Consider the following 27,243-nt stretch of genomic DNA (forward strand, 5'->3'; position numbering starts at 1 on the left):
GGCTTAATGCTAAAGCCCAGGGTTCAGTTTCTCTAATTTTAAAAGGGTCAAAGTTCATATTCTAGATCTCAGTGCTGGTATTATTCTTTGCCCAGGCAGCAACCTGGCTTTTGAATATGCTGCTGAATGCTTATCTATCCCTGCTCTGGTCTTAACTCTGTCCTTCCTCTTTTCCTCCCTCCCTCCATTCCTCCCTGCTCAGAGATTTCCTTTATTTCTATGTGTGCCCAACAGGGCATTACATTTTTGTTTGGTTGTATTTTATCCAAGCATATAGTGACGTGATTCCCTTCAGAGTATCTAGTATCCCACTATAGTGGTAGAAGTGAAAAGTATTCTATTCTGCCAATTACTGTGAACCCATTCAGGTTTTTTCTCTGTGAAAATAATAATAGGTAGAATAAAATACTTAATAATTTGGAAGCAATACTTCAGACACTCAAAATCCGCATTTAATTTCAAATACATTTAAAAGAGGACAGCATAAATTAATAAATAAATACAAATAACTTGTCTATGTTAAGAAAAACTCCTGGCTAAATATATTTTACATGCGTTTCTTCTCTGGAGGAAAAAAAAAAAAGATTAAACAAATCTGTTGTGCTGTGAATACACTAACAATGTGTTTTGGGACTTAACAGGTCCAGAGGACTATAGCTAAGCAGATTCAGATGGTGAAACAGATTGGAAAAGGGCGCTATGGGGAAGTTTGGATGGGAAAGTGGCGTGGCGAAAAGGTAGCTGTGAAAGTGTTCTTCACCACAGAGGAAGCCAGCTGGTTCCGAGAGACAGAAATATATCAGACAGTGTTGATGAGGCATGAAAACATTTTGGGTGAGTAAAAGTCTGTATAGCAATGTTCAGGGTTTCCTAGCTTTCCTCTCTTTTTCTGTTAACATCTGCATATTAACTCATCTGTGTAAACCTGTTATGAAATATATAGACATTTTCTTCTTGGCATGAGCCCAAGAACGTCATACGCTTCTAATGGGAGACCTCGCAGGAGGAATGACTAAGGCATTTCTATGAATGAACGGTGGGTTGGAAATGGAACATGTTCAAACAGTTTTTTCTTCCGGGACAGGAAATGCAAATGCAATACCAGAATTTCTTAAGGTTTCTTAGGGATTTGAAGGAGCACATTTTTGTCTAAGTGCTGTGAGAAGTTATGGGAATTTTATCTGCAGGGTTTATTTATATCCAGAGTTTATATTGATAATTGATTTCCTTTTTATTTTCTCAAGTTAGAAATGGTCTAGCTGGATCATTCAAGTAGAAAGAGTGTAAGCTAATCATGGAGCGTGTGCCTGATTTGTAAACAGTGTCTTATGTGTAACTCTAATACCGGGAACTATTTACTGTTAACTTCAAGATCATTTACATATCAACTGCTGATTAGAAAGGGATCCTGTTTTCAGATACAAACTCTTAGTGTTTCTCCACTCCTGCTGTTTTGATGGCCTCTGATTGGTATTAGTGATTTAATACTGTCATAGGCACAATCAGAAAACTGAATGAAATGCCAAACAAAAGACACCTATGAAGAAGAGTGATAGTTGAGAAAAATAATTATCCTGATAATATTCAGAAAACACATAGCTCCAACCCTTTTTGTCTTTTCTTCCTTTTAGGGTTCATTGCTGCAGATATCAAAGGGACGGGGTCCTGGACCCAGTTGTACCTAATCACAGATTATCATGAAAATGGTTCCCTCTATGATTACCTGAAGTCCACCACCCTAGATACTAAATCGATGCTGAAGTTAGCCTATTCTTCTGTCAGTGGCCTATGTCACTTACACACTGAAATCTTTAGTACTCAAGGCAAACCAGCAATTGCCCATCGAGATCTGAAAAGTAAGAACATCCTGGTGAAGAAAAATGGAACTTGCTGTATAGCCGATCTGGGCTTGGCTGTTAAGTTTATTAGGTTAGTATCAAATGTGAACAACAAATATACTTTTTATGGTTCTTTTCTATCACTCTTTATAGATGATACATTTTGTAGCTCAGGGCTTTTAGGATATTTAGTGGAGGAGAAATTTTATTAATTTTGACTCTTCTGTGGAGGGAAGAAGAAGAAACATTTTCTTTACAACAAATAAACAGTGTTTGGGTCAGTCCTACTGTTTCTAAGCTCATCAGTGACCTGGCTTCAAGACAGTGTTCACATAGGTTTGAGCTGTCATGAGGCTGTTTAGAAAAGAGGTAGCTCATGTCCAGGATTGTGTGGTCAGAATTCTGCATAACATTTGTAAGTAGGAAGAGGTTTCAGGGAAGAACTCCAGATTATATAGTGATAAAGGTGATTTTTATATAATATAAGAAAGATAACTTGCATAGATATTCTATGAGAAATGTTCAAAGCTAATAATCAACACGCTGCCAGTATTCAGCACTATTTTACAGCAGCTTCTGCCGGATGGGGAGGAGGAATGCCCCATGGTTGAGGGGGGCATTGAGGCCCTATTTTGCTTACCTTCGCTCTATTCATAGCAGCTCCTTTGATCTTGTAGATGATGTAATTAGAAGAAATGGTTCTTCTGCTTTGAAAACAAAACAAAATGAGTTTGCAAACCACAAGAATAGAGGGATCATCATATACCTACCTTTTTAAAATGTCAGTTTAGGCTTAGCCTTTATTAAACTGTCGGACCCTCTTATGGCTTTTTTTTCCCAAAAGACTCTGTAGAATATAGAGAAGGGCTCAAAGGAAACGCCATGGCAAAGAATAAAACTCACGAGAAAGGACTAATGGATTGGTATTTTCACCCAGAATTGAAGACTGAGGAGTGATAAAAATAATAGGTCCCAACTATAGGAAGGTCTTCACCATTTAGAGGATGGCAAATTGAAGTTCTCAGTCTTTGAAAGCAAAGCAGGAGGAAATGCTTCAGACTGTAGATTTAAGTTAGAAATATGAATTGCCTGCCAATAAAGATGATTAAATTCTCTCTCTTCTGAATTATTTTTTCTGACCTTTTTCTGACCAAGTCTCCTCTACCAAAAAAATTTCCCATGATGCTTCTCAAATTACCAGCCTTTCTCCTTCCCTCCCTTGTTAAATTTCTCAAGAGTTCCAAAGAGTCATCTACTTTCACAATCTAGTACTTCATGATAGTTTACAATTTGGCGTCTGCTCTGTTTTCTCCCGAAGCTCCTTTACTGAGGACAACATTGGTTTTGTCACCAGAAGCCTTTCCTCCTGTCTCCCCACTCCCCGCGGTACCCATACCTTTCTTCCCCCTGTGCTCCTGATGTACCTTTATTCCAGGTTCTCCTCCTTTCTCTCTATGGGTTCTGCTCTCTGTCTGTTTCTTGAATATTTTCTCACTTCTCGATTTCCTGCCGCAGATGCTTTTCCTTCCTAGTTCCCAGTTTTTGTCAATCCATTCTAAAATGTGAGGCGCCTGGCATTTCCTTTGTTCCCTAAGTTTGTGATTTGCTCAGTTGCATGAATTCTGTGTCCATGATATTCTCACTGGAACTGGGCCAGTTTGGGTCCTCCCTACCATTTTTCTAGATTCTGGAGTAAAACATTTTGTAGTTATTTCCTCTTTCCAATTATTTTCTACATGCTGCTGCCACATTTATTTTCCTGAATCATAATTTTGGACATCATCATAATTTCATAGTTTCCTGTGGCTTTGGGTTAAAATGTAGTTTCTGTTCTGAACACTTTATACTTTCTCACACCTTCAAGTGTTTTTAACACACTTTTATCTTATTCTGAATACCCAACATCCCCTCTTCTATTTCAATGACTACTGCTTATCTTCAGTTTCTTCCTTTGGGACCCCTATTATTCTTCCCTTACAAGCCTGATTTTCAGTGACTTTTCTTATACCCTTCTATGTGACCCTGGCATGCTATCATGACATTTCTCACACTATTATATGGTCATCATCGGCTGCTTATGTGTCATTCCCAGTGGAGACTAAGTTCCTTGGAGGTAGATACCATGTTTTTCTCAAATTAACATGCCTTGTGCCTTTCCTTGGTGCCCATTACTTAGGGGTTGCTTCAGAATTTTGTATAAAGGATAAATGAATGATTCCATATGGACCATAGGATGAAGGGAAAAAGCATTTTTTTCGTAGCTCCAGAGATCTTGCGCGCTCTGGATTAAATCTACCTTTCTAGTTTTATAGCGCACAGACTCTCCAATTTGTATGCTTGCTTTTGCAAAACTGAACCTATTTGTGTTTTCTCCATATATACTCCATGTTTGCTACTGCCTTACTTTTGACTGAACAGCATCTAGCTTGGAATGCCCTTGCTTCTCCATGTAATGTAATCCAGTCTCAGAGCTGCCTTTATGTCACTTTACTCATCCCCCAGGTAGGAATAATGACATCATCTATTCTACTCCTGTAGTCATTTGCTGGCCCTTGTCTGCCTGATATGATAACTATTTTAGTACATGCCTCATCTTGCCCTCCTAGTCCTTGGGCATCTTGAGAGCAGGATCCATGCCACATTCATTAACGTATTTCCCGTTTGACGTGACATAGTGAGTTACCCATTATAGGTATTCCAGCAGTGTTTTGAATCAATAAATGTTGGCAATATCAAAGTAATTAAGAGCTCATCTTCTTTATAGACCCAAAAGCAAACAAGGAAAGTGAGTATCTGTTATATTTTTGAAACTTAGTTCTGCTTAACGTAACAGGAATGAACTAAATGAACTCTCAAATTTCATGCAAACCCTGATTTAGGAAGTGGAAGGAAGTGCTTTAAGAAATAAATCAGAGATTTATTTGGCGTATATTGACTAATTCATCAGGAGAGGAAGGCTATGAGGATACTGCCTCAGATGTATACCTGCACCTGTTGGGTGCACAGACCTCATATGGCTGAAGAGCAGCTGTGGGACCAGTTGCCATCCTGAGCCTCAGGTTCCTCTACATTAAATGGAGGTTGCATTTGATAATTTGAGGTCCTTTTCATGTTTTTATTTTATATGTTTCAACAGAACTTCGGTCTTCTGAGCCTCACTTTTAAACCTTGCTATATACGTTTCTTTGGTTTTCACTCTTTTCCTGACTTCCCTGTTTTGGGGTATGTGGTGCATGTGCTCACACAGATATTTACAGCATTTTATTATAAGTGGGGTCAAAGCCAACCCAGTGTTGAGTTCTCAGACTTCATATGTGAACCTCCTGTGAGAACTTAATCTTTACCCTGGTCTCTATGTGGTAAGTGTTCTCTCAGGCTTTTAAATCATTTCTGGGAGGTTCCCAGGGAAGTTGAGAGCCACAGAGAAAGCAGACTGTGCATTAGAAGTTTCCTGCTCAGTTAATTGTTTTTTGTGCTGTATTGGTTTCTTCATGCATGCTCTTGTAAATGATGTAAATGCTGAGGCATTTCCTGCCCACAGAGGTTTAATCCCGGTGATGCCGTGGCAGACATTACCGTTACCCCAGATCTCTCTTGGGAGGAGAAAACAGTGACGTGGGAAATCCCTTGAAGGAACTTACAGAGCTTTTCACTTTTCCCTCTGGAGGCTCAAGCAACCCCTCTGGTACTTCAGTGACAGAATGATATATTTTCTTAGGGGGGGAAATCAATCCTGGCTTAGGGCCTCTCAGATATTAAATTTTAAATAGAAAACCTACAATGAAGACAGGGCTGTAACACACATCTCCCAATTGATGATTATCGAATTGTCCAAGTGCAGAGGACAAGAGGGTACTGAATGTCCTCAGTCTTTCAATGTCATTATTTTTACCACTGCTTCTGGTTTGTATACTTCGTGGTTTTTTTAAAAAGTGACATGGTCAAATCACTGGCCCAAGTCATAGACCAAGCGGTAGCAGCAGAGTCTGCCCTCCCAGTCAGGGTTTCTGCCGCCTTATCTATCTTCTGTTGAAGAATTTTTATGTCAAGGTTCTGTTTCTACGAAACCCCGAGATTTCTCAAGATTTAATCATAGGAGTAATGAGTTCTGTTGCAAATTGCTGTAGAAAACTCTCCTCCCTGGTTAACATCTGACCAGGCGGAGCTCAGTTCAGCAAATCAGTTCCATGGCTGTTTGCAGGATACTTCAGGAAACACAAAGGATGTGCACAGCCCCTTCTTCTGAAGGCTCGTGAGAATATTTCATGTTCTGGTAGTTCATCATCTTAGTCTCTCTAAGAGATAATTCAGTATTCTCTGGTATGTTTCATGTGTAGTTAATTTCAAACATCAGTTGTGAGCCACAAGCAAACCAATGGCCTCCTTCACGTCTTCTGCCTCCTGCCCTTTTTTCATTGTTCTTTAAAGTTCAGTTCATATTTTTTTTTGTTTAGTTCATATTTTTTAAAAAGCTTTTTATATTATTAAAGGTGTATGATGTCCGCTTCTCCTCTTTCTCGACGACCTTTTCATCTCCCTTCTCCCTCTCTCCCTTTCTCCTCTGTGTACGGGATCGACAACGTCCAGCAGAAGACCACCCACACGTGCCCAAAGGCTCAGTGAGGTAGAGCCACCTCGCTGGAGCTGACAGCTCGATTCCCGAGCTGGCCTCTGGCCACAGTGGGCTCTGCCTGTGACTCCATGAAACGCCCCCTTCAGTTGATGGGGCGCCGGGAGTGTACATCGTGCTGACACGTGCTGTGGCTTCTTCCTCTACGTAACACTTCTTGCGAGAATTCCTGCTATGGATTTATAATTAGAAGCTTAATTAGCATGAAAATATTTAATATAAAGTAAGGTTAAGATAGATACTATATTTTTAAATATCCCCTTTATTTCCTGCCACCAAAATGATAATCTTCTTCCTGCCCTTCTTCCCGCACACGATAGCCAAGAGTGGAGGGCACACCCTGTTCCACCGGACTGTATGGTTGCTCAGATTCCTTCTCCGGTCCCCTCAGGATCCTGGTGGGAGGCCCCACTTAAAGCCTTCTGCACCCACGGGAGCTCTTTGATTCTTTCCCTCAGTTACGCTAATGCCTGCAGTGCAGATGCCACTGTAGACACCAGTGCTGGACCGAGGGGGGGACACTGCAGGCAGCCGCCTGGGTACGAGCAGTAACTTTTAGACAATAAAACCAATTAACGTTATCGCCATGTGCAAAGTTCTAAACAGTGTCAGTGACAAAGTGACATCTCCAGTAGCGTGCATTTCTTCTACTGTCTTCTCCTTAGTATGCCCCTCCCTTGCACCTTCAGAAGAGAAGAGGAAAATCTTAGTTTTGTATCTTTTTCTTTTCTCTCTCTCTCTCTCTCTCTCTCTCTCTCTCTCTCTCTCTCTCACACACACACACACACACACACACACAATGTAACAAAGCATCTTTGCTTTCCTTCCCGATTTGGAGCCGTTGCCTTAAGATCTCTCACTTACTTGGTGGCCCCAGGTGAGAGGAGCCACTCAAAGTGTGCGTCCACGTAGGGGGCCCTTTGTCATCAGTGTGGACCTCTTCCTTCACCACGCTGGCATTTTTTTTATCCTGCCACTGTCAGTCAAGTGGCGTTGGTCAGAAATAGGAACTTGGTTGTCATGCCTCCTTATGGAACCCCAGCTGAGGGCACCCTACGTTTTGAGATTCAAATAAAATTAGGCTTTATTGTCCCTGTTCCTCCCGAGTGCAGCAGGGAACTCAGTGTCTTTCACAGCACATCTGTGCCTCCTAAGGAGCTTGTTTCCCTCTTTGTCACGGCAGCCTTGCACCTCTGATGCATGTTGTACCTTTTCTACGTGATGTAGCTGCTGATTCTTTTCTTCCCCAAACACTGTCAGCTCAAGACTGAACACGTCTTTACTGGGGTGTGTTCTAGGGTATTGCATGAAATTTAGTTATTAAAATTCACACTACCAGAATATTTTCCCCTTTTTTTTTTTTCCTACAGGACCTTAGTATCTTGTCATAACCCTGGGCCTGGGAGAGAACCCCTCTTCTCTCCAGCTGGCTTGCCCATTACCCCCAACCTCCCAAGTTACCCTTACTTCTTTCCTTCCTTCCTTCCTTCCTTCCTTCCTTCCTTCCTTCCTTCCTTCCTTCCTTCCTCCCTCCCTCCTTCCCTCCCTCCCTCCCTCCCTCCTTTCCTTCCTTCCCTCTATTTACTCATTTATTTATTTATTTACATCTTTATTGGAGTATAATTGCTTTACAGTGGTGTGTTAGTTTCTGCTGTATAACAAAGTGAATCAGCTATACATATACATATATCCCCATATCTTCTCCCTCTTGCGTCTCCCTCCCACCTTCCCTATCCCACCCCTCTAGGTGGTCACAAAGCACCGAGCTGATCTCCCTGTGCTATGCGGCTGCTTCCACTAGCTATCTGTTTTACATTGAGTAGTGTATATATGTCCATGCCACTCTCTCACTTTGTCCCAGCTTACCCTTCCCCCTCCCCATGTCCTCAAGTCCATTCTCTATGTCTGAGTCTTTATTCCTGTCCTGCCCCTAGTTCATCAGAACCATTTTTTTTTTGATTCCATATATATGTGTTAGCATGCAATATTTGTTTTCCTCTTTCTGACTTATTTCACTCTGTATGACAGACTCTAGGTCCATCCACCTCACTACAAGTAACTCAATTTCGTTTCTTTTTATCACTGAGTAATATTCCATTGTATGTATGTGCCACATCTTCTTTATCCATTCATCTGTCGATAGACACTTAGGTTGCTTCCATGTCCTCCTGGCTATTGTAAATAGTGCTGCACTGAACATTGTGGTACATGACTCTTTTTGATTATGGTTTTCTCAGGGTATATGCCCAGTAGTGGGATTGCTGGGTCATATGGTAGTTCTATTTGTAGTTTTTTAAGGAACCTCCATACTGTTCTCCATAGTGGCTGTATCAATTTACATTCCCAACAACAGTGCAAGAGGGTTTCCTTTTCTCCACACCCTCTTCAGCATTTACTGTTTGAAGATTTTTTGATGATGGCCATTCTGACTGGTGTGAGATGATACCTCATTGTAGTTTTGATTTGCATTTCTCTAATGATTTGTGATGTTGAGCATCCTTTCATGTGTTTGTTGGCAATCTGTATATCTTCTTTGGAGAAGTGTCTATTTAGGTCTTCTGCCCGTACTTGGATTGGGTTGTTTGTTTTTTTGCTATTGAGCTGCATGAGCTGCTTGTGAAATTTTGGAGATTAATCCTTTGTCAGCTGCTTCATTTGCAAATATTTTCTCACATTCTGAGGGTTGTCTTTTTGTCTTGTTTATGGTTTCCTTTGCTGTGCAAAAGCTTTTAAGTTTCATTAGGTCCCATTTGTTCATTTTTGTTTTTATTTCCATTTCTCTAGGAGGTGGGTCAAAAAGGATCTTGCTGTGATTTATGTCATAGAGTGTTTTGCCTATGTTTTCCTCTAAGAGTTTTATAGTGTCTGGCCTTACATTTAGGTCTTTAATCCATTTTGAGTTTATTTTTGTGTATGGTGTTAGGGAGTGTTCTAATTTCATTCTTTTACATGTAGCTGTCCAGTTTTCCCAGCATCACTTATTGAAGAGACTGTCTTTTCTGCATTATATATTCTTGCCTCCTTTATCAAAAATAAGGTGACCATATGTGCATGGGTTTATCTCTGGGCTTTCTGTCCTGTTCCTTCGATCTATATTTCTCTTTTAGTGCCAGTACCATACTCTCTTGATTGCTGTAGGCTTGTAGTATAGTCTGAAGTCAGGGAGCCTGATTCCTCCAGCTCTGTTTTTCTTTCTCAAGATTGCTTTGGCTATTCAGGGTCTTTTGTGTTTCCATACAAATTGTGAAATTTTTTGTTCTAGTTCTGTGAAAAATGCCATTGCTAGTTTGATACACATTGCACTGAATCTGTAGATTGCTTTGGGTAGTATAGTCTATTTCATAACGTTGATTTTTCCAATCCAAGAACATGGTATATCTCTCCATTTGTTTGTATCATCTTTACTTTCTTTCATCAGTGTCTTACAGTTCTCTGCATACAGATATTTTGTCTCCTTAGGTAGGTTTATTCCTAGGTATTTTATTCTTTTTGTTGCAATGGTAAATGGGAGTGTTTCCTTAATTTCTCTTTCATTTTTCATCATTAGTGTATAGGAATGCAAGAGATTTCTGTGTATTAATTTTGTATCCTGCTACTTTACCAAATTCATTGATTAGTTCTAGTAGTTTTCTGGTAGCTTCTTTAGGATTCTCTATGTATAGTATCATGTCATCTGCAAACAGTGACAGCTTTACTTATTCTTTTCTGATTTAGATTCCTTTTGTTTCTTTTTCTTCTCTGATTGCTGTGGCTAAAACTTCCAAAACTACGTTGAATAATAGTGGTGAGAGTGGGCAACCTTGTCTTGTTCCTGATCTTAGAGGAAATGCTTTCAGTTTTTCACCATTGAGAATGATGTTTGCAGTGGGTTTGTCATATATGGCCTTTATTATGTTGAGGTAGGTTCCCTCTATGCTCACTTTCTGGAGAGTTTTTATCATAAATGGGTGTTGAATTTTGTCAGAAGCTTTTTCTGCATCTATCGAGATGATCATATGGTTTTTCTCCTTCAATTTGTTAATATGGTGTATCACATCGATTGATTTGCATATATTGAAGAATCCTTGCATTCCTGGGATAAACCCCACTTGATCATGGTGTATGATCGTTTAAATGTCCTGTTGGATTCTGTTTGCTAGTATTTTGTTGAGGATTTTTGCATCTGTGTTCATCAGTGATATTGGCCTGTAGTTTTCTTTTTTGTGACGTCTTTGGTTTTGCTATCAGGGTGATGGTGGCCTTGTTGAAGGAGTTTGGAAGTGTTCCTCCCTCTGCTATATTTTTGAAGAGTTTGAGAAGGATAGGTGTTAACGCTTCTCTAAATGTTTGATAGAATTTGACTGTGAAGCCATCTGGTCCTGGGCTTTTGTTTGTTGGAAGATTTTTAATCACAGTCTCAATTTCATTTCTTGTGGTTGGTCTGTTTATATTTTCTATTTCTTCCTGGTTCAGTCTTGGAAGGTTGTGCTTTCGTAAGAATTTGTCCATTTCTTACAGGTTGTCCATTTTATTGGCATATAGTTGCTTGTAGTAATCTCTCATGATCCTTTGTATTTCTACAGTGTCAGTTGTTACTTCTCCTTTTTCATTTCTAATTCTATTGATTTGAGTCTTCTCCCTTTTTTCCTTGATGAGTCTGGTTAATGGCTTATCAATCTTGTTTATCTTCTCAAAGAACCAGCTTTTTGTTCTGTTGATCTTTGCTATCGTTTCCTTCATTTCTTTTTCATTTATTTCTGATCTGATCTTTATGAATCCTTTCCTTCTGCTAACTTTGGGGTTTTTTTGTTGTTCTTTCTCTAATGGCTTTAGGTGTAAGGTTAGGTTGTTTATTTGAGATGTTTCTTGTTTCTTGAGGTAGGATTGTATTGCTATAAACTTCCCTCTTAGAACTGCTTTTGCTGCATCCCATGGGTTTTGGGTCATCGTGTTTTCATTGTCATTTGTTTCTAGGTATTTTTTGATTTCCTCTTTGATTTCTTCAGTGATCTCTTGGTTATTAAGTAGTGTTTTGTTTAGTCTCCATGTGTTTGTATTTTTTACAGATTTTTTTCCCGTAATTGATATATCGCATCTCATAGCGTTGTGGTCGGAAAAGATAATTGATATGATTTCAGTTTTCTTAAACTTACCAAGGCTTGATTTGTGACCCAAGATATAATCTATTCTGGAGAATGTTCCATGAGCGCTTGAGAAGAAAGTGTATTCTGTTGTTTTTGGATGGAATGTCCTATAAATATAAATTAAGTCCATCTTGCTTAATGTGTCATTTAAAGCTTGTGTTTCCTTATTTATTTTCAGTTTGGATGATCCGTCCATTGCTGAAAGTGGGGTGTTAAAGTCCCCTACTATGATTGTGTTACTGTCAATTTCCCCTTTTATGGCTGTTAGCATTTGCCTTATGTATTAAGGTGCTCCTATGTTGGGTGCATAAATATTTACAATTTTTATATCTTCTTCTTGGATTGATCCCTTGATCCTTATGTAGTGTCCTTCTTTGTCTCTTGTAATAGTCTTTGTTTTAAAGTCTGTTTTGTGTGATAGGAGTATTGCTACTTCAGCTTTCTTTTGATTTCCATTTACATGGAGTATCTTTTTCCATCCCCTCACTTACAGTCTGTATGTGTCCCTAGGTCTGAAGTGGGTCTCTTGTAGGCAGCATATATGCGGGTCTTGTTTTGTATCCATTCAGCCAGTCTATGTCTTTTGGCTGGAGCATTTAATCCATTTACATGTAAGGTAATTATTGATATGTATGTTCCTATTACCATATTCTTAATTGTTTTGGGTTTGTTATTGTATGTCTTTTCCTTCTCTTGTGTTTCCTCCCTAGAGAAGTTCCTTTAGCATTTGTTGTAAAGCTGGTTTGGTGGTGCTGAATTCTCTTAGCTTTTGCTTGTCTGTAAAGGTTTAATTTCTCCATCGAGTCTGAATGAAATCCTTGCTGGGCAGGGTAATCTTGGTTGTAGGTTTTTCCCTTTCATCACTTTAAATATGTCCTGCCACTCCCTTCTGGCTTGTAGAGTTTCTGCTGAAAGATCAGCTTTTAACCTTATGGGGATTCTCTTGTATGTTATTTGTTGTTTTTCCCCTTGTGGCTTTTAATATTTTTTCTTTGTATTTAATTTTTGATAGTTTGATTAATATGTGTCTTGGCATGTTTCTCCTTGGATTTATCCTGTATGGGACTCTCTGTGCTTCCTGGACTTGATTAACTATTTCCTTTCCCATATTAGGGAAGTTTTCAACTCTAATCTCTTCAAATATTTTCTCACTCCCTTTCTTTTTCTCTTCTTCTGGGACCCCTATAATTCGAATGTTGGTGCATTTAATGTTGTCTCAGAGGTCTCTGAGACTGTCCTCAATTCTTTTCATTCTTTTTTCTTTATTCTGCTTTGCAGTAGTTATTTCCAGTATTTTATCTTCCAGGTCACTTATCTGTTCTTCTGCCTCAGTTATTCTGCTATTGATTCCTTCTAGAGAATTTTTAATTCCATTTATTGTGTCATTCATCATTGTTTGTTTGCTCTTCAGTTCTTCTAGGTCCTTGTTAAATGCTTCTTGTATTTTCTCCACTGTTTTTCCACGATTTTGGATCATCTTTACTATCATTACTCTGAATTCTTTTTCAGATAGACTGCCTATTTCCTCTTCATTTGTTAGGTCTGGTAGGTTTTTACCTTGCTCCTTCATCTGCTATGTGTTTCTCTGTCTTCTCATTTTGCTTAACTTACTGTGTTTGGGGTCTCCTTTTCACAGGCTGCAGGTTCATAGTTCCCGTTGTTTTTGGTGTGTGCCCCCAGTGGCTAAGGTTGGTTCGGTGGGTTATGTAGGCTTCTTGGTGGAGGGGAGTAGTGCCTGTGTTCTGGTGGGTGAGGCTGGATCTTGTCTTTCTGGTGGGCAGGACCGCGTCCGGTGGTGTGTTTTGTGTCTGTGACCTTATTATGATTTTAGGCAGCCTGTCTGCTAATGGGTGGGTTTGTGTTCCTGTCTTGCTAGATGTTTGGCATAGGGTGTCCAGCACTGTAGCTTGCTGGTCGTTGAGTGGAGCTGGGTCTTAGCACTGAGATGGAGATGTCTGGGAGAGCTCTCGCTGTTTGATATCACGTGGAGCTGGGAGGTCTCTGGTGGACCAGTGCCCTCCCGGCCTCCATGGAAAAGGAAGGCAAGGAAGCTGAAGGCAACCTGACCTTTTCTTCTTCCTTCCTTCTGCTTGGCCCTCTCCTTCAGTGACTCCGTACCTAGCCTTAAAGCTCCGCACTGTCTGACTCTACTTCCCGTCTCTTTTTCTTCTTTTACTCTTGCTGCCTGAGTGTTAAATCACTTTAATTTCTCTTTTTGGTCTTGAAGATTAATACAAGTTCCATTTTTCTCTGCCCTTATTTGAGGACGGGTAAGATGATGTGACTGAAGACCTGGGAGAGAAATGCAGTATAATTACTTTCAAGTAGAGAAACCCTCCCGAGGGAAGAAGGGACAGAGCTGTGTGTCTTGGAGGATCTGATACTTTGTAATGTCATATGGGAATTACTTATAATTAGTATGTCTGTTCTTTAAATATAGTGCTAAAGGCATGTGCCATTGGGTTAATAGTCACCTGTTACAAAATTAATTTGCATAACAAAATTCAATTTATCTTCCTTATATACCTGTAAAGTCTCATTTTATAGTCTACAGAGATTTTTACATTTCTCTTTAAATCACCCACAGCAAAGTTTACTATAAACAGGCCTTTTCCTTCTTTCATTTAAAGTATATTCTTTATCTGCCATGGGCAAGGCACACTGTGAATGGAGACGAAGGGGGCTGTGCTCTTTAGGGACATAACAAATGATTATGACAGTTATTCAGAGCTCAGAGGAGTTTGCTGTCTTAGGGTGGAAGTTGGATATTTATTGAAATACTACAAGGGAGAATATTTATTCAGATTCTTGTAGGGGAAGAGATTTACTCAGATGCTCCCAGGGGAGATGTTTATTCAGATGCTAGTGGGTGGGTGGGGAGAGGAAGGTTGAGGTGGCACAGCAGTGCCGAGCACACGTGGCCTGTGTAAGGAACTGGTTTTGGGGCATTTGATGGGCAAGCAACATCCTTGACTATATGTTTTTTCAGTGTTTGAGGGAATGGGAGTTTAGAGAACTATGTATAGTCTGGCCATCACAAATCTTAATTCCGTTATCATCGAATACCAATTACCTCTTAGTTTTCCAATAGATGTCTCCACGTCACGAATTCCATCAGCCCTTCCTGACCTCCCGAATCCAAATAAAACATTAAGGAGCTAAGTGTAAGAATGGAATGGTATTGCCTAAAATCTTTATCACCTGTGGTCAGAGTATGTCTTTGGCTTAAATGCACTCCTGTAGGGCCCATGCTAAGACTGTTCTTCATTTCCTTTCCCAGGACATGTTCTGGAAGGTAATTTAGGCCCCATACCATCTTCTTTCCATCTGCAAACCCCCATGTTCATTTTTCTGCATAGAACCCAGAATCCTCTATCCAATCCCAGCACTGTCTTTCTCTGATGATTCAAAATTATAAATTATAACACACACATATAACATATTAATGAAATATCCACTGTGTGTTCACATGAGAGGTGTCAGTGGGTAGAAGAGGAGAGAAATTGCTTTATAATTGAAGGTGGCGCCTTTGTGGCATCTTTTAAATATAATGGCTATCATTAAGCCTCTTCTCTGCTCAACGTTCCTTCCTTACTATGTACTATTTAGGTACACAGGTGACATTTTTCTATTGTATCCTGCTGGTAAATACTATGATTCACGTTTTAAACTCTTTCTAGTCTTAGAAAAGAGCCCAGAGCACTAAGACCTATGTTTGCAGATGGTAAGGAGTACCAGCTCGTTAGTTTTTATTCATTTTAAAAAATTTCCACTTTAACTTTTATTTTAGGAAAAGAGACTCCTTCAGAGTTGTTGCTTTTAGAAGATCCCAAGGGGCCTAATGAGTATCCTAGTGACACGTCTGTGTCACTGTGTCACACGTAGTTTTAGCTTAAGGATTTTAGCTGGAAGTGAATTTTAAACGGTCGTAAGAATGAAGCTTTATATTTATAAGTGTTAGTAAATGTAAACAGTGTTGAGATATACAGGGTTTTAGAAGACAGAGATTGAGGCGATAAGATCAGGCCCAGAGGTTTTTTCCCAAAAGCCGCTAGTGTTTTGCTAAGTTTGCGGTTGTCTGTGACACAGCATGATAAATGTGATATCTGACATATGCAACTGTTTTCCACATTGAGGAAAAAGAACATATAAATGCTTGAGAGTCAGTGGAGTGTGATGAAAAGAAAAAGAAAAACTCTTTGTTGGGAATCAGGAGAGAGAAATGTTTATCCAAGATTTTCCACAAACTTCAGTTTAATCATGAGTTTTTGTACAGTACCTTTTCTGTCTCAGAGTTTCTTCATACGTCTAAATGGGGGCTCATTGCTCCTCAGTTCCAGTAGTTTCTGTGGAGCTGTGGGGCTTGTTAAACCTGTGGTGTGTGCTCAGTGCTGCCCTGGCAGCGATGTTACGTGTATCCTCTCATTTAATGGTCGGCCTCTCGAGTAATCGTGGTTCAGCAGCTTTGCAACGTGGGTTCATAGCTCCGGCTCCAGCTCGCTGCACCGAGGCCATGGTTCCCATGTGTCAGCCTCTAGATTGGTGTCCTTCCATCAGGAATTTCTTCCCCATCTATGGGGAATAATAATGAATGGATCATGTTGTGAAATTTACCTAAAGCTAAAGATATTATATTCAATTATTTCCTTTTGTTATTAAAAATACATGTTATTCGGTTTATGAAATAATAGTGATAGTACAAAGCTGTTTTATAGGTCTCTGCTTATCAAAATAAAACATATGCAAATCTTTGTTGGTCCTCTCCTCCCGTCCCTTTTTACTTGTTTGTAGCTATAAAAGCCTCCCAACACTTGGCTTAAGAAATACTGTCTCAAACCAAATTGGCATGTGCACCTGCCAATTTTAAGAGCAAAGCTACCAAAGTATGAAGGGAAGGATGGTATTTTTTAGATATTTAGCAATAACTTAGAGCTTGTATTTGATCTAGTGGCAATGCTATCCTATATGTGGCAGCTTCATTCTGATTGTCATCTACATTGGGTTTTTACCTGTGAATATTTAACTTTTGGTAAGAAATATTTTTTGAGGAACCCTGAAAGAATATCCTCTCCCACCTTTCACTAAAGCCCTGGGTCAGGACTCACCTTGACTTGTCATTTGTTGGCCCTCTTCAGTGCTGATAGTGCTTTGCTTTACTTTTTCCTTAGTGATACGAACGAAGTTGACATACCACCCAACACTCGAGTTGGCACCAAACGCTATATGCCTCCAGAAGTGTTGGACGAGAGCTTGAATAGAAATCACTTTCAGTCTTACATCATGGCGGACATGTACAGTTTTGGACTCATCCTTTGGGAGGTTGCTAGGAGATGTGTATCAGGAGGTAAGTGACAGCGATACTGTTGGAGCTACTACAGATCCTTTCTTTCTGAGCAGAAGTCAGAGTTATCTTGTTTAGAGAATCGGGTTTGATTTGATTTTCCCCTTTATTTCTGTTGATGCCGTCACAGTATCCCAGGAGACGATATTTAACCTCTTAGAATTACCTCTGACCGCCTCCTTCCCTTCACCTGCTGCGGCTGAGTCTCTTCCGGAGCGTCCTCTTGCCTTTTCAGAGATCACCCCCTTCTCCCATATGTGCCCTCCAGCAGTTTCTCCGTCAAGTCAGACCTCCTCTCCTGCCCCTTCCAGCTTCCTCCTACCAACCTCCTGGCTCCACCCCCAACATCAGCGACGCTTTCCCTGTGGCTTCCTGTGCACAGATGAAGGGAGACACAGAAATGTAGGGCGGGGCACCCATTGTGGAACCCCTCTACTTCTTGACTTTCTGTAATACTTCCTCATAAAGCAGTTTGAAAACATCAGTTTGTATCAAAAGGAAGGTAAAGCATAAGAATATCATTATTGTTCACGATAAGTTTTCTACAAACGTACGGATTCCCTAGTAAGACTAAGAAGACATTCTTAAATATTCAGAGGTAATATGTTGCTTGGAGTATTTTGCATACTGCTGCATAATCTGTTCTTGAGTAGGTGAGGAGCTGAGCTGCAGGCTCTTCTGTATCCAGTGCCCTGTTGACGCCTCTCCTCATGGTTGCGCTCGTTCAGAAACCTTGACCCTCCTGCCTTTCCTCCTGATGGCTACTTCCTCACGTTCTCAAAAACTCGAGCTTGTCCAAGGGTGTGAAAGTGCAGCATGCACTTAACTAGTAGGGGGATTCTTTTTCTTGGACCTGCCATTTATTATTTGTGAAGCTTTGACAGGTTACTAAATTTTTCTTTGTCTCAGTTTTTTTATTGTCAGAAAGAGGTGAATTATTGTATCTACCTCAGATGGTTGGAGGTTTCAGTGATTGTAGAAAGAATTAAAACTGCCTGGCATGTATAACTAGCACGCAATACATGTTAGCTATTATTTTAAATTTTCATTTTGGTTGGTAGAGACTTAACTTATATTAATACTTAAATATGAAGGAGAAACAGTAAACCAACAGGCATTCACACTTTTGTAGGAAGATCATCTTCAATGATGTCGTGCCTCCTAATCACTCTGGGAATTCTGTGCCTCTTACGCACATTTTAAAATAGAGCACATTCCCTCTAAAGTAAGAGAAGTCTTTAGTCCAAAAGGAAAGTTAATGTATGTAGGAAAATTTTCCTAACCAGATATTCTCTAAATCTCCCATCATAATTATGATCTCATGCTTTATTAAGAATAAATGAGCCTATTTTTGAATAATATGCCTACACTTATTTTATTAAGATAGGTTTATAGAAGTTAAAGGGGTAGTAAAGTACAAGATTACTTTTCTAATTACGTTTTCCTAAACATCTAAAGCGAATAGGGCTACAGGAAGCCTATATTTGAAAACCTGAGGAGGACCAGAATAAAGGAGAAATGATTCTGTGCTGAAAAAAAAAGCCAGCCTTATGTAAACAGCAGGATATTAATTGCTTTGCTAGGGCTGTCTTTGCCTGTGGAGGTTCAAGAGGTACTAAAATGTTACCTTATCTCTGTATGAGATTGATGTATATTTGTCAGAGATTCTCAGCTCTACCTCATACCAACTGTATGGGGCCTTGGGCAAGTTACTTAATCCTTCGAAGCCAACTTTCCTCATCTGTAGAGTGTGTATAATAATGCTATCTCATAAATGTGTTTGTGAGAATTTAATAAGATAAATTATATAACATACCCACCTCCATGCTTGGTAGATAGTAGACTCGCAATAAATGAGTTTCTTTTCTCTTCCAGGGAGGCAAAGCACACAAATTCTATTCTCTAACACTTTCCTTTATGAAGATATTGCAAGTCTGGGGGCTCATCTTTCTAGTCCGGGTACTTTTGGGTGAAGTAGACACATCCAGCTGTAGGCCTTTCCAACTTTGGAAGCAAAAGAAAGTTTTGAAGTTTCAAACACGAAGGCAGCAGACATGGAAAATTTTGATAACTTAATTGCATGATAAGGAGAAAGGAGTAAGGCCTAGATCTAGTTCAAAGACGGACTTAGATTAGTTGATAATTTTATGTGGTTGGCTCTATATCTGTTTTCATATATGCACCTACCCCACCATCCATGCATTAGTCCATCCAGATAATGGCACCAACATTAGGCACTGAGGGAAGTTTGAGATAAATTAGATCATCATCCTTGCTCTCAAGATGTTTCCTGTGCCATTGTCTTGAGAATTAGAAAGGGAGGAAGAACGGGACTGAAGTGAGCATCTCCTGTCCATTAGACCTTGTGCTTTCACGATCTCATATAGAGATGACACACAGTGGAAGGAAATGGTAACATAGCTAATACATATAATTATGCTCTGTGATCTCAGCAGGGGGCAGAGTAAACAGTGAGTTGGAATGGTCTGAAAAAATGTTTGAACCTTCTGGTCCTTTGTGATTATAAATGGGTTTGAGTTTACAAGAAAGGACATAATACAGGCTCCAGATTTTTTTTAGAGTAAACCCTCAGTGAATTTAATGATGTAGTGTATTATCTTCCGACCTGGTGGTATCTGTCGTGGTCCAAACGCGGGTTGGAAAAGAATTTCCAGACACAAGGCAGAATGCAAAGAAGATAGAATTTATTAGAGGGAAGGGTCGCTGCCAAGAACAGCGGGCAGACTTCCTAGTAGTCTGGGAGCGTCGAGCCCGAACATGTGCTAGTGATCAGTTTTTATAGCCAGAAAACAAAGGAATGATCCGAGGTGAAAATTTCGTTTACTGACTGGTAGAGACACATGTACCTTCCTTCTATAGGGTGGGAGTGGGACAGGGCAGATGCCTTTCCTTATTTGGGACAGGTCCCGTTGCCCAGGTGGGTGTCGGCCCAGGTGGGCTCAGGAATTTCGTAACCATCGCAACTTGGTGGTGAGGGCGATTAAGAGTCTGGTAGGGGGTGTAACGCTGAAACTTTTTCAGGTAGGGTTGTCCTTTGTCCTTGAAGCACCATTGTCCTTGGAGCACCACAGTATCATCTTGTTCAGATAAAAAGCAATGAAATTTCTATAAAAGGTGATTTAGGATAGGGAGAAAGGGTTCTCTGGAAAGATTGTTCAGAGCAGCACTCTCTGAGGACAGAGGCTGCTTATAATTACTCTGAGGAGTGACTCAAATAAGGTCAGAAAGAAGACACAGGTAGCCTGCTTTTTTAAAGGACAAGAGGAAAAATGGTAGAAATTAGATACTAGGGAAATGAAATGGGATAGAATTTAGCATGATAAGTACCTTTCCTTAAAGATGACATTCTTTTGTATTTCTTAACCCTTCTTTCAACACTACATATTTTTTTTTTCTAATAGTGATATATTTCTTGTAGACAGTTCTGATAGATGCAGGAAATTTAAAGAAGAAAAATCAGACAGTCATTGCACCTAAAAATCATGGTTAATATTTTTAGGTGTGTACAGTTTTCCAAATTTTAAATGTGCAAAAATGCATTCTTATGATTAAGCAGAAAAAAATGTAAATCTGACATTTTGTTCAAGTAGGATACACTGCCAAATTTATTATGAGGTTCATAAGCACATGCTGCAGTAGTAGAAATAGTTACATATTGTGCAGTATGCGTTTGGGGTGTGTCTGGCAAATTCGCAACGAGATTTAATATGGATTTTAAAACGTTTGGCACACAGTACAAGAGCCTTTATAAAATCAGAAGTAAACTTGAGATGCTTGTTTACTTAGCTTTTGGAAGTTAGAAAAAAGGCTTGAAGGCATATAATATGTTTCATTATACTTTCTTTTCATTTTTAAAAATTAGATCATATCATTTGGGCACATTTTTTTCAAGGTTGGTGCTGTTTTTGTTTTTGTTTTTGCTGTTTTTCAACCTGAACTTGTCTTTGGTACCAATAGAACTTTACTTAGAGAATAGTTTATTTGTTAGACTTTTATTTCCTCTTCACAGAAAATAATAACATTAATGAAACCATATTTTCAGGTATAGTAGAAGAATATCAGCTTCCCTATCATGATCTAGTGCCCAGCGACCCCTCTTATGAGGACATGAGAGAGATCGTGTGTATCAAGAAGCTGCGTCCCTCCTTCCCCAACCGGTGGAGCAGTGACGAGGTGAGGCTTGTAGGTCACCGTGTGGATGTGACCAGTGTCGAAACAGACTTTTCTCCTTCTGCCAAAATTCCAACTATTTATCACAGGAATTCTTCTTTGCTGTGATGGTAAGGGTGCCTCATGGCAGTAATTTATATGGAGCTAAGTGCAGTGTGTTAAATTATCTGTTCCTTTCTCTTGTTTGATTTTGCCACTTCCAAAATACATTGAATGGGTCAGCATTTAGCCTGCATAATCGATAACATTATTTCATTTGTTGGTGACGTCCTGACACTTGCGTAAAGGCCATTAAGTAACTGCACGTGTGTTTGTAAAGCGTCATGAACTTTCTCCATGACAAACTCACGTACGGCATTCTCCCGTTCTGATGAGAGAAAAGTAAGGCATCTGAAGATTCGGTTTTCTATACACAGAAGTGGTACAAGTTGACCTAGTTGAGATGCCTGACTGTGCCGTGGATCTTCGTTAATCAGGATGACGCAATGCTGTGGGGAAAATCCACATTTGGCCTGGCTCTGAGCCCGTCCTGGTGAAACCTAACCAGATCTAACAAGGAGCTGCCCAGAAGGAAGCAGTGAGCCGGCCAGCCTTGCCTTTCTTGCCCCATCTCCTCCTGCTTCACCCCTTCTCCATCTGCCCTCTGAGCCTCTACACCTGCCCAGGCCTGGAGAGTCTGGCGGCATTCAGAGGGGTGGAACGTTCAGAGAGGAGTTTGAAGCATCCCCGAAAAAAATGTACCAAAGCCAGTGCAGACAAATGGACAGAACACTGTTTATAAACTAGTTCTTCACTGCTAAATGCATTTAAAAATAACCTTTGGTTCATTGGTTTTGTGGCCAGTTACTGAAATGCTAAATAATACCTATGTTTTCCAGTGAGTTGTGCAGAAAGCTTTATGAAATGCTGGAGTTTATATTATTTTGAAGGTGGTTATGGGCATTGGTATTACTCAAAATCCCTTCACTGAGGATTTCTAATGAAGTGAAATTGTGCTTTTCAGCAGGAAGGCCAATAATTGATGTACCACAGGAGAACACAGGAGAGAGTTGTAGTGAGGCTGTGCACAGGTCATGAATCTGGTTAAATGGTACAGTGTGATGCTATTATTGTAGCAGACAGCTGTGATTTAGGAATAAGCATGTTTGTTTGAATAGTATGGAATTAGATAAAAGATTTGATCTTACCGAGTGTTAGAAACAATCTGGGAGTGTGCAGTGGAATACAGACTCCCTGGGTATTTTTGTATTTGCTTAATCTGACTTCAAAGGCGCTCTTCTACAATCAGCAAAACCACCTGCTTGCTCCTATCACAAGGAAGCCATGAAAATCTGTTTTCATCATTTAAGCTTTGCATGATGAGAGAAGAATTTTTATGGAATTTTATGCCTACATGGTTTTAAGAGTGTCTTTAAAAAATATATTCAAACTTCAGAAACCCAAAACTAAAAGCCAGTATCAAGTGCCAGCCTTACAGCTAATACGTTTCTCTAACTCCAGTTTTCCTTTTCCTTCCCGCAGTGTCTAAGGCAGATGGGGAAACTCGTGACAGAATGCTGGGCTCACAATCCTGCTTCAAGGCTGACAGCCCTGCGGGTTAAGAAAACACTTGCCAAAATGTCAGAGTCCCAGGACATTAAACTCTGAATTGAGGGCAAAAAATAAGCATCTCTTATGGCTGAGAAAGCCAGTAGATACTCTTCTGTTTGTGGGCAGAGCAAAAGATGTTCCAGAAGCATCCACAGTACAAGCCGTGAACATCGTCCTGCTTCCCAGTAAGTCTAGCCTCACCTCTCAGGGAGCAGCTTGGACAAAGAGAAGTTCCCAGAAACACGGATTCATCGTGTCTGTTTGTAGGAGGGAGAAACTGCTTGGGTAACTTGTTCAAGATATGGTGCATGTTGCTTTCTAAGAAAGCCCTGTATTTTGGGATTGCCTTTTTTTTTCAAAAGATGCTTTAATTTTGCCAAAATAAAACAAATAATGTAGATGTTTTAAGGTTTATACTATTATAGTTTAAATAATAACAGCAAAGTTCTTCCCAGAAACTCTCCTGGAAGGTAAATTAAAATACGTGTTTCCATTGGTAAAATTTTGTTGCACTCTACCAACCAACAGTCGGTGAAGTTGGAGAACAGAATGGAACTCATCTTCAGAGCCCCTGCGCCCCGCGCCTCTTCAGACCACTCAGGCCAGGCCTGCACCGGGGCGGCCGCAGCAATGTGAATGCACCCGGGTACAAGCACCACCTGTCTGGGACCACGTTTGGGGATTCCTACAGGTGACCTTTTGCAGCTTTATAGGATATGGAACAAATGAAGGTTTTATGTGACTGTTAGAAGTAAATGTTGACACTATTCTTCAGAACGGCTTTGTGTTTCTGATTGTGTTAGGCTTTTTCTTTCATGGTAAAGTCCCTTCTTTTTCATTAAACACAAACAAAGCTTTTTTTTTTTTTTTACGTGCAGAGTAAGAACAAACATTAAGCACAAACAAAGCTTTTTTTTTTTTTTACATGCTTTTGATCTCTCAAATGAAGGGATCAATATTCAGTATAAAATTGCCATCAGTTGTGTTGAAGACAAGGCGCTTTAAAATAGAGATACTTTGCTCTTGTGCTGTAAGCAGATCATGTCAGAAAGGTAGAGGATGAGGGTACAGGTGCACATGGCTTGTTTCTTCTGTACGTGGAAGAGCCCTTCACAGAAGCGCAAGGGGAAATGTATGCACAACTTATTATGTACAGACAAAGGTGGTTTCTTTTTGTTATTATCTGTCTTTTTGGTGTCTGAGTTAAGGGAAGGAGAGGAAACATATGTTAGGTTAATTTAACTAATTTTAATTTTAAAATAGATAAATATAACCTCCAAATGGGACAGCAGAGGAATGCTAGTGGAGGCCACAGAATATTATGGCTGCTGTGATTTATTATTCTAGAATAGATATGGATCGAATATGTATATCTTAATATCTTATGTGATAGCTTCACATCTTAGGAATGCTGACTCAGTTTATTTTATTCTCATAACATTCAATACACTTTTTAACTTATTATTTTTTCTTCTCTGTGGCACTTGTGCAAAACATCTTTTCACCTATTCAATTATGTGGGGTTTTAACTTTTGAGCAACATGAATCAAATCATTGACAGGGCCAGTATTCCTCAGCAACAGGAACCTAATAAAGGTTAAAATTGTACACATCCCTCTCAACTTTATTCATTTACTTCCTGACTGTGGTTTTCTTTTGCTTCTTAGAAATTCTGTAGTGTTTAGTAAAGAACTGGAAAGTACCCCCCTGCCCAGCCCTTAAAAAAAAAAAAAAGATGTTCCTTCCAGAATACTCCAGGGGGCAGTGTTTTATAACACATTTTCATTTCACCACTTGGTGGCTGAAGGATGGAGGGTTTTGAAAATGTGACAGCTGCATTAAAAATGAGAAAGCATTTTCCTCACTTCTGAAGTGGGCTTGCACTGGTGACTTGTTTTTCCAGAAAAGCATCCTAGAGCAGAGACCAGCTGTGAGCTGTGCTTACGGTTTGGGAGAAGCATAAGGAGAAACAGTGTTCTGTATCCAGCATTCACTCCCCAGTGCTTCATAACCACGTCTCCTTTGTAACAAAGAAAGAATATTTCCTTAATCCTTGAATATGAAAAAGGTTTCTGCTTTTTCAAAGATTAAAAACAGTTGGTTCCAAATATAATCAGAATGCTGCTTTTATTGATATTAAGATAACCTCAATAGCAGTGTAAAGGTTCCTTTCTCTTGCGTCAAATCGTATTCTTTGTGATAGCTTAGGAGTATGTGGCTAGAGCTAAGTGTGATAGTCATCTGAGCCTAGGAGAGAAACTTCAGTGCCTCTAATCAGATTGTCTATGAAACAAATAAGTAAACATTTATGTCAGTTAAGTGGGGACATGTTCGTGTTTCTTGATTTTCCCTAAATTTAAGCAATGCTGGGATTATCTCTTAGGTAAAAATGTGTTTTCTTTTAGGTAAGTTCTTATACATGGATAACTTCAAATCAGAATATATTGTGGAGAGGTGATGATTTCAAAGTAAACTAGATTTCTAGGGAGGTGTTGGTTCCTGTAAAGAATGGGAAGAAATTAAAATAGTATCCAAATTTCTTCTATATTATTTGTTTGGTTACTTTGGAAAAATGAGTAGCTTACTTTCTAATCCCCAACCCGATTTACTCACTATGAACATTTAAAAATTATTCCAGAGATACTTAAAAAGACCCATTTAGTTACTATAGTCTTTCAATGAAACAAGAATTTATTTATGAATAGAGTTTTCTTTGTATCTTACCAAAATCCACCTTGCTTAGGGAATATTAAATTGTTCTTAAAGAGACTACCTACTCACTTCCAAATAATTCATTTTGATTTTTAAATTTCTGGTAGCTCAGAAGTGAATTTTATTTTTTTGTTTTGTCTTTCAACAGAAGAGTGGGAACCTGGAAATAATGTAGTTGATGCTTACTTTTAGGACTATTTCAAAGCCTAAAATTTTCTTCTAATCTTTTCCCTGCAAAGGAATCCTAAAATACTACTTGTTGGCTAATATAAGTTTTGTATGCTAAGATGTTTGGGTTTATAGTTTATGTATGTTTGTATATATTATATAAATATATATTGTATGTATAAATATTATGTTCAGTTTGGAGTCTGGCACAACTCCATTATGTGGATTAGAGCGTAAAATATTATAGAGGATAAAGTACTAAATGAAACGTAATATTTATTTATAAAAGGTGTAGATTGTTAAATCACAGGCGGCCGTGCTATGAACATTGTGTGTGAGGAGACCGGCCTTTGACCTCCTGGAAAGCACAGCTCAGAAGTCACTAGCGACCATTCTTTTTATTCTCAAAACAAAGCTTCTCAGAAAACACGCTAAGATTTTATTTACAGGGAATTCTGTGACACATTTCAATTGCTGTGTGATCAGGTAGAGCAAGTCCTGAGTAATGACTGACTTTCACGTTTCTGCAGTCATGCCTATTCATTAGAAGTTAGTGTTTTATGTTGTTGGTCTGTTCTGGTTCTTCTTTGTAGGTGAAAGGCACTGAAAGAAGTACAGTTTCTTAAAACTTGAATAATTCTGTAGTTATATCTCCTTAGAAAACTTAGTCACATAGCCGTGGAAACGAAAGAAGGCATCAGAAGTGACTTAATTTAGCGGTTATCATTCCTTTTGTAAAACAAAACAAAAAAACAATGCCATATTTTTTGGAGAAAAGTTAGAATATATAAGGGATTTTGTTGTCTGTTTCAAAAGAAGACTCATTTGTGTTCTTTTGGGGAACCAGTGCCTTATTGAATTTGTATATACTGTAATTATTCAGGACTAGGGAACAAACAATTGTATTTGTTACAAATTGTATATGGCTTTGTTTTAACATTCCCCCGGAATAAAATGGTTTCATTCTGCTCTTTGGAAAGAACATGTCTGTTATCTTAGAGTTGTGCCTTTTTTCCTCTTTAAAAATTTCACATTGTAGCAGGCGGGGAAGGCAGCCATGGAGAACGTTGCAGGTAAGCGTGTACATCTGGTGGCAGGAGAGCAAGACGAGTGGTCTGATGTCTCCTGTTTTCTCTATAATTAGGAGGCACGGTCATCTGTTGAGAGTGAGAGGAAAGGTAGAAAAGTTGGTGACAAGGTCTAAAATTGCATCGTAGGATATCACGGCCAGATGGCTACAGGCGACGCCGAGGGCCCTGTTAAGATGAATGATGCTAGCTGTGGCTTAGTGGCCAAGGCGTGGCCCCTAGACCACCATACGGCCCGCACGTGAACCCGGGCTCCCTCGTTCTCTCCGCTCTGTGACGGTAGGCATGTTGTGCCCTCTCGAAGACTCGGTTTCTTCCCCTTGAAGGTGGGAATAATAGTCATCTCTCCTGCATGGAGTGGTTCTGAAGATGCAAAGAAATAATCCATGCACCAAGCATGAGGTAAGCATTCAACTCAATTGCTAAATATTAGCTATTATTACACATTCCTTGTGCCACTCTTCTCTGTAATTTGATGATTTTATTTTTCTATCAGCTACCCAATGTAGGCATGGAGACCGCGGCCACTGGATTCGTTCAGGGTTATCAGGCATATGCAGCA

At 39.6% G+C, this 27,243-nt stretch overlaps 1 protein-coding gene across 14 annotated transcripts in view; it reads left to right on the top strand.

Annotated features, from left to right (window-relative positions):
• BMPR1B (bone morphogenetic protein receptor type 1B) overlaps positions 1-26,556 on the top strand; it is a 458,884-nt gene extending 432,328 nt beyond the window's left edge. For all 14 annotated transcript variants that reach the window (XM_059922439.1, XM_059922437.1, XM_059922445.1 and 11 more), the window contains 5 exons: positions 642-834; positions 1,632-1,929; positions 16,760-16,935; positions 20,996-21,126; positions 22,645-26,556. In XM_059922439.1, the coding sequence (XP_059778422.1) occupies positions 642-834; positions 1,632-1,929; positions 16,760-16,935; positions 20,996-21,126; positions 22,645-22,770 (924 nt within the window). In that variant the 3' untranslated portion in view covers positions 22,771-26,556. The remainder of the gene's footprint in view (positions 1-641; positions 835-1,631; positions 1,930-16,759; positions 16,936-20,995; positions 21,127-22,644) is intronic.
• Positions 26,557-27,243: the final 687 nt, after the last annotated feature.

This window comes from Balaenoptera ricei, chromosome 5 (genome assembly GCF_028023285.1).
Source record: "Balaenoptera ricei isolate mBalRic1 chromosome 5, mBalRic1.hap2, whole genome shotgun sequence".
NCBI lineage: Eukaryota > Metazoa > Chordata > Mammalia > Artiodactyla > Balaenopteridae > Balaenoptera > Balaenoptera ricei.